The following is a 7,895-nucleotide window of genomic DNA, read 5'->3' as shown; positions in this document are numbered from 1 at the left end:
AGAAGAATTAGTAATTCAAAGATTTTCTCTCCACAGGCCATCAACAGAGATGACGACCGAACGAGGAGAAGATCAACATCCCGCTACTGAGGGCGAGGCAGTTCTCACCGTCCAGCCTAATGAGGCCGGAAAAGCGTTTGATACCACCAGGGTGGTTGAGGACGAGGTGAGAGCGGATATTTTTGTACCCATCCCTATCCCAGAAAACGCCAGCCTGGAAGCGCAACTTAACATCATGTTAAAAAACAATAGTACATTTTGGGCAAAGACGGCTAAAAGATTCGAGGAGCAGCGACGGATGTCCAACAATCTGATAACGAAAGTCAGGCTGGAGATGGAGCGCAATATGGAGCTGTTGCAAGGGCATATAGACCACACGACACGACAATCCCAGGAGCAACATGAACAGCTCGTGACCTTGATAAATGCCCAAGCTGCGCAGACTAAGGTCGTTCTCACAGAAGTCGCGGCTATTCGCAGTGAGGGATCCAATACCGCGATCCAAGTTGCCATGCAAAAAACTGAGATGGATCAGGCAAGAGATGTCCTGAATAAGGTGTTAGGGGACCCCAATGCTATTCTAGGGTCCCTCGGCCAGCCTACAGGGTCAGGTAAGTACATACCACCAAATGCTCGAGAAAAAGCAAGCGGCGGCAGTACAGCCACATCCGCTACTGATGTATCAGTTAGAGGTAAAGATACTACTCTGGCAACGGGTGGGAAGAACAACGCCGCGTCATCAGTCACGCAAGGGACCAGGACTTTGAAAATCAATGAAGGGGTCTCTGTTGGTCATAGCCTGTTTCCCCAATATGACAGCGACGGAGTTGAATACGTGCACCACGATCCACCTCCAGCAAGTCATTATGGTATCGACCGGGTTGAAAGTCCAGCGAAGGTCACCGCAGCCACAAAGGGTCAGCCAGCAGTGGATTTTACGTCGCAGACGTCAACCCGACACAAAACGACCCATGGAGGCGGCATCTTTGGTTAATCAGGCTTCACAGGCGCCACCGCCGATCTTTCCAGTTGATGATACAGTGGTTCACCCACCTCCTCCTGATCCAAGATATATAAGGAGAGAGGAGGTAGAAGCAATGATCAGGGCCGCGAACCAGAGGCCTAACCTGGAGGAGGCTTACCAAGGTCCCTTCCCACCGCATATTACACAGACACCTTATCCTAGGGGATATAAGAACATTACGTTCTCTACTTTCTCGGGAGAGGAAGTCGAAAATGCCGCAGCCCATTTGGTTAGGTTTCGAGTACAGTGTGACCAGTACCAGAACGACGACAATCTGAAGTGTAACATCTTTGCTACTTCTTTATCGGGGTCTGCCTTCACCTGGTTCACGAAGCTGCAACCGGGATCAGTTGCAAGTTGGCCCGCGATGGAGAAGCTGTTCAAGGAAACCTTCGGGACTATCGAGCCAGAAGTAGATTTGGCTTCACTCACCCAGATGGCTCAGCAGCCAACTGAATCCGCTGTCATGTACCTTCAGCGCTTTCAGATCCAGAAAGGAAAGTTGAACGTAATTCTGTCGGAGAAAGAACTGGTGAAATTGGCAATCAAAGGCTTAGAGCCACGCCAACGCAAAAAACAGCATGGAAGCATGTTCAATTCCATGGGGGAACTGATCACAGAAGTAGGAAGTTTCGAGCACTTGCTCAGGGAGATGGACGCTATGAAAAACGCCTCGAAGGGGACATACATCCCAGGGAAACACCCAATAGTGGCTGCACTCAGCCATCAATCCAGTTCCTTTGATCCTTACTACAAGAGTGAGGAATCTAGTACAGCAGAGGCTGATGAGTCTGAAGAAGATGAGATAGCTGCCCTGGAACTCACCGGGAAAAAGGCTGCAACGCTAAAGCAACTGAAACTGTGCAAAGAGCCGGTGAAGCTCAAGTCGGTGGTTTTCACCAAACCAGAGTTTGCAAGTTATACTTACGATGCGAACAAAGCGTATGAAATCTTGGATGAAATGATCGCCGCGAAGATGGTGAAAACCGACTTCGGCCCATTTCCCAAACCAGAACAGCTAAGGGGGAAGAAATACTGCAAACTCCATAATATGTGGAATCATAATACAGCTGATTGTGTTAAGCTGAAGGATCATATCCAAATCTAGTTAAATAACGGTAGTTTGCAAGTAGAGGCACCGACCACAGCAGCAGCGTTGGTGGACCTAGATCCCTTCCCAGATACCGGCATCAACATGGTGGACGTGGCATGGGGTGAAAAAGATCAGCAGAATCAAAGTCCAGACCACGCAGCTAAGGATTTGAAAAGGGTTGGAGACAAAGTCATGAAGCGGGAATCCAAGACTCGTTTACCCATCGTCCTATGCTCGCGGTGCAAGGAAGAATGTGACACTCAAGCCCTAGATGAGGAAACATACCAGACTGTCCGCTTTGGATCTCTACCGCCAATACGGTTAGTATCATCCTCTAGAAACTTCCAACCATGCAGCCCAAAAGTATACAGTGGTTCAGAAACTCTTTCTCCAAGGGACTCAAACTTATTCAAAAAGTTGAAAACCGCGAGGGAAGAAGAGCAAGTAGATGAGCGGCAAGGGGTTTTAACTAGACCTTACATTCCGCCAGTGTCAACTTCCTCCATCAAAGAAGGGAGATGGTATACACAGAAGAAGGGCAAGGCGGTGGAGATGAGCTCTTCAAGGAAGAGAAAACTCCAGCGGAGGTTTGGAGAAGCAAAGCGAACCTTGGAAGCACTAGATCAAGGATTGATCAAACCATCGCAATTATTGAAACCTCCAGAAGAGTATCAGAGACAATTGGAGGCACTGGCCTCCAAGAGATTCTTTTCCCCACAACTTCAGAAACAGCAGCCCAAAGTATGGCATAAAGAGCAAAAGCCACGTGCCCCCAAGAGCAGCGCTCAGGAGAAGTCCTTAGTTCCCGCGAGGCAAGAACCGCCACCAGCTCATAAAGTCAATTTTTGGCGGAGAGTAACTTGCGAAGGAAGAAATAGCAAGCCTTCCATCTTTGACAGGCTGGGGGGCAAAGACAATCGGTCCGCAATTGTGCCGAAAGTTCAAAGCTTGGTGGTCGCTCTCCCAGAGGAAGTGCCAGCGGCAAAACAAATTTTTGAATCACTGAACCAGGTTTCCATGGTACAGGAGCACGAACAAGCCAAGGTGGTGATCCCCACAGAGGAATCATTGGTTGCTTTCATGGTTAAACGGCTCAACGCCGATATCCCAGCAGACGAACCCAAGCTCAATCTTGATGATGACATGGACGAAACATAAATGGTGGATACCTCTTGCAATATGGTTTATGTGGTCCCTGCTAAGTATGCCTTACCAGTCGCTGCGCAAGAATGTGTAGAAGCTGACGCGATTGGAGAACAGCAGTTGCAGATCACTTCAGCCGCAACAACACAGGTGAAAGAATGAGTGTTCCTTGAGACTGAAGATGCTAACAACAAGGGTTTCTTCATGAGCTTCACAAGACCCACACCCGCCATGGTGCAACACATGCGACCTTTGTATATCACAGCAGAAATGAATGGGACTAAGGTCAGCAAGATAATGGTTGATACCGGCGCAGCTGTGAATGTCATTACTACCAGAACCATGCATCTACTAGGGATCAAGAAAGAGAAGATCCAATCCACTTCCCTTACGCTAAAGAACTTCGCGGGGACTGTGACCAAAACATTGGGTTTGATTTTCCTACGAGTCAAGGTGGGTCCAGCAGAAGGGGTTTACGCTTTCTTTGTTACAGATTGCTATGCGGCATATAGCGCAATTATGGGCCGCGACTGGATCCACAGGAGTTATTGTGTCCCATCCACCCTTCATCAGGAGCTGATCATATGGGACAGAGTGGCGGACAAGGAAGAAATTGTTAAAGCAGACCCGCGACCTTTTTCGGTGTCCGCCAACTACTTGGATGCAAGGTATTACCTAGAACCAATCTCTCCTTTACAAGTCGTTGGTATTGATGATAAGGGCCGCCCCACAGGGGTGACGACCTCTGAATTGGCACAATGGGGGCTCGCGGTAGCAAAAAACGACCTCGAAAGGCCCGGATATGCGATGCCATCTCCAAGTGCTAATTAATGGATCATTAACTCATGGAGGAAGAGGTAGAGGCCTTCCATTCTTTGTATGAGAGGCTATCCTCATACTTGGTGGAAACAGAGGCCTATGATCGAGTCGCGACCTTAGAAATTGTTAATGAAGAGTTCACGGATCAAGAAGAGGAGGAAGAAGAGATTCAGCTTGCTCCAGCGGCATTGGATGACACACCTCCGAAGGTTAGGGACCCTACTGAAAAGGTCAATCTGGGAACAACTGATGAGCCTATAGAAGTGGCTATCAGCACTTACTTAGAGCCTAGCGAGAAACAGAGGCTCGTTGAATTATTGCTGGAATTCAAGGATTACTTTGCGAAAAAATACGAGGACATGCCAGGCCTATCACCAGACTTGGTATGCCACCAACTACCAACGCTGCCTGATAAGAGGCCTGTGAAGCAAGAGCCGCGAAGAATGAACTCGGAGACCCAAGTTCTGGTCAAAGAGGAAGTCGAAAAGATGTACAAGTAGGGCATTATCAGGGTAGCCAAGTACAATAAGTGGCTGTCCAATATAGTGCCTGTTCACAAGAAGAATGGCAAGATGAGGATCTGACTAGATTACAGAGACCTTAATTTGGCTACACCTAAAGACATCTACCCCATGCCGGTTGCGGACATGTTGGTAGACGCAGTTGCAGGGCACGAATTGTTATCTTTCATGGATGGCACATCGGGATATCACCAGATTCCAGTCGTGGAGGAAGATAGACACAAGACCGCATTCCGCTGCCCTGGGTTTGCAGGAGTTTTCGAATATGTGGTCATGCCTTTTGGACTGAAGAATGTCGGAGCAACATATCAGAGAGCCATGAACCTGATCTTCCACGACATACTTGGGAAGATCTTAGAGGTTTACATTGATGACGTCGTCGTGAAGTCTAAGAAGAGTGGAGATCACTTCACAGATCTCAGAAAAGTTTTCGAGCGCATGCAGCTACACAAGCTTAAGATGAATCCCGCCAAGTGCGTTTTTGGAGTTCAGGCAGGAGATTTCCTGGGATTCATTGTCCATCAAAGAGGCATTGAGGTCCCTGAGGATAAAGCAAATGAGGTCATCAATGCATCTCCCCCGCGAACAAAGAAAGAATTACAGCGACTATTGGGTAGGATCAACTTTTTGCGACGATTCATTTCTAACTCTTCAGGCAAAATCCATCCATTTTCCCCACTGTTGAAGTTGCAAGGACAGAACGAGTTTGTTTGGGAACCTAAACACCAAGAGGCTTTCGACAAAATCAAGGCCTATCTGGCAAGCCCGCCAGTGCTTGTTCCTCCTAGAGCGGGATTTCCATTAAAGTTGTATGTTTCAGCAGCTGAGGCTTCCATTGGCAGCCTCCTCGCTCAGGATGATGTAAATGGTGTTGAACATGCCATCTTTTACCTCAGTAAGACACTCACAGATTGCGAAACAAGGTACACTCCAATGGAAAATCTGTGTCTTACATTATACTTCTCAGCATGCAAGTTGCGGCATTACATGTTGTCCTTTACTACTTGCATCATTGCTCAAACCGATCTAGTCAAATATATGCTATCACGACCTATCTTGAGAGGCCGTATTGGCAAGTGGGTGCTCGCCCTATCAGAATTCTCGCTACAGTATGTGCCACAGAAAGCAGTAAAGGGGCAAGCCATCACAGACTTTCTGGCACAACACCCTATGCTGGATGTCCCCGCGGTTAGAGATTTAGAGGTCGCTGCCACAACTTTAGATCGCCCGAATTTAGCGTGCTTGCCAAAGTACACCACGCTTTATCAAGCCATAGTCTCACTCCAGCCTTGGGTGTTATATTTTGACAGGTCAAGAACAGATACGCTAGCAGGAGCAAGGGTTGTCTTGGAAAACCCGGCCGGCGATCAATTTTCCTACTCTTTCCAGTTGGAGTTCCGGTGTACCAATAACCAAGCAGAGTATGAGGCCCTCATTATAGGCCTAGAGGTACTACTGGAAATGGGAATTATAGATGTACAAATACTTGGCGATTCTCTCTTGGTTATCAATCAGTTGTGCAACGAGTTCAGATGCAATAGCTTCACGTTGGTTCCTTATTGGAACAGGGCATTAGACTTGTTGGACCAGTTTGATAACATGCATCTTGAGCACATTCCTCGTGAGCGAAATTTTGCAGCGAACGAGTTGGCCCAGCTGGCAACAGGGGTAACATTGAGATATGGTGTGCGGGAGAGAATCCTTAAAGTCGAGCATCGCACGCTTCCTTCATGGATGGCGAGAAGAGATCCTCCAGATGATACCTCAGTCGCGACCCTGGAACCCATTGACGTAGATTGGCGCATCCCTTTGATCGTTTATCTCAAGCAGCCAGATCCCACTGCCGACAGGAAGATTCGTTTTCTTGCACTAAATTACTTTCTTAGAGGTGACGAGCTACGACGACGCGGCGAAGATGGCATAGACTTCAGATGTATTTATGGCTGCGAAGCGAAACAACTCATGCGCGAAGTTCATTCCGGCATTTGCGGTGCTCACCAAGCAGGTCCAAAGATGCGATGGTTGCTCAGACGACATGGATATTTTTGGCCTAGTATCTTGAAGGATTGCATCGCATTCGCTAAAGGTTGTTTGGACTGCCAAGCTCATGGGCCGGTCCAGCATGTCCCTAATGTTCCAATGCAACCCATTATTAAGCCTTGGCCCGCAAGAGGATGGGCGCTAGATTTAATTGGGATGATTCACCCACATTCATCACTTCAGCACAAGTTCATAATTGTCGCGACCGATTTCTTTACAAAATGGGTCGAAGCAGAACCTTTGAAAGAAGCATCTGGTGGTACATTGCGACAATTCCTATTTAGGAACATCATATGCAGATTTGGTATCCCAGAAGTTTTTGTTTCGGACCGGGGGGCAGCTTTCATGGGTGGTGAAGTTGATAAACTGGCAAAGGAATGGGGAATACAGTTCGTCCATTCCAGTCCTTATTATGCTCAGTCTAACGGTCAAGCGGAGGCCAGCAACAAAATCATCATCACTTTGCTGAAGAAAATGTTGGAAGCTAATCCGCGACAATGGCATGAGACCCTTTATGAGACTCTTTGGGCCTACCGCACATCGAAGCGAAATCCCACCGCGACTACACCTTATGCTTTGATGTTTGGCCATGACGCAGTCCTGCCTTTGGAAGTCAACGTCCAATCATTACGAGTCCAAGAGCAACATCATCTCATTGGAGAAGACTACGTTCAGGCTATGTGGCAGGAACATGAAGACCTTAGCGAAAAGCGCTTGGAGGCTTTAGATAGTTTGGTCATGGAAAAGCAACGAGTCGCTCGAGCCTATGACAAGCGAACAAGGGGAAGGAATTACAGTGAAGGAGAGTTGGTTTGGAAAGCAGTTCTCCCGCTTGGCGAAAAATTAGATGGTCGCGGCAAATGGACTCCAAGATGGGAAGGCCCATACATCATTTATAAAATCTTAGGGAAAGGAGCTTTTCATCTCAAGGACCTGGATGGAGATGTCCATCATAACCCTATCAATGGGAGATACTTGAAGAAATACTTTCTCAATGTCTGGGACTCGAAGGAGTCGTAGACAGTTTATTCGCATAAGACATGGGAGACAATTTTAGTGTTCCTACACTTGCAAAGCCCATTCATGAAGGCCTGTTTTTGAGGCCCATAATCATTTCTTCGCTATGCCTAGCAACACTAGGGGGGCAACACTATACAATACTAAGCCCATTTAGCCTAAAAAAAAAAAAAAAAAGAGTCATAAATACAACTCTTCGGGGGCAATTCTAAGTGTCCCTACACTCGCAAAGCTACTA

At 47.5% G+C, this 7,895-nt stretch overlaps 1 protein-coding gene across 1 annotated transcript; it reads left to right on the top strand.

Moving 5' to 3' along the window:
* Positions 1–1,097: 1,097 nt before the first annotated feature.
* LOC112203378 lies at positions 1,098–2,132 on the top strand. Its single transcript, XM_024344354.1, has one exon. It carries the CDS (start codon positions 1,098–1,100, stop codon positions 2,130–2,132), a length of 1,035 nt encoding a protein of 344 aa, XP_024200122.1.
* Positions 2,133–7,895: the final 5,763 nt, after the last annotated feature.

This window comes from Rosa chinensis, chromosome 5 (genome assembly GCF_002994745.2).
Source record: "Rosa chinensis cultivar Old Blush chromosome 5, RchiOBHm-V2, whole genome shotgun sequence".
Taxonomy (NCBI): Eukaryota; Viridiplantae; Streptophyta; class Magnoliopsida; order Rosales; family Rosaceae; genus Rosa; species Rosa chinensis.
The sequence above is the reverse complement of the archived record's forward strand: the minus strand, read 5'-3'. Positions and strand labels throughout refer to the sequence as shown.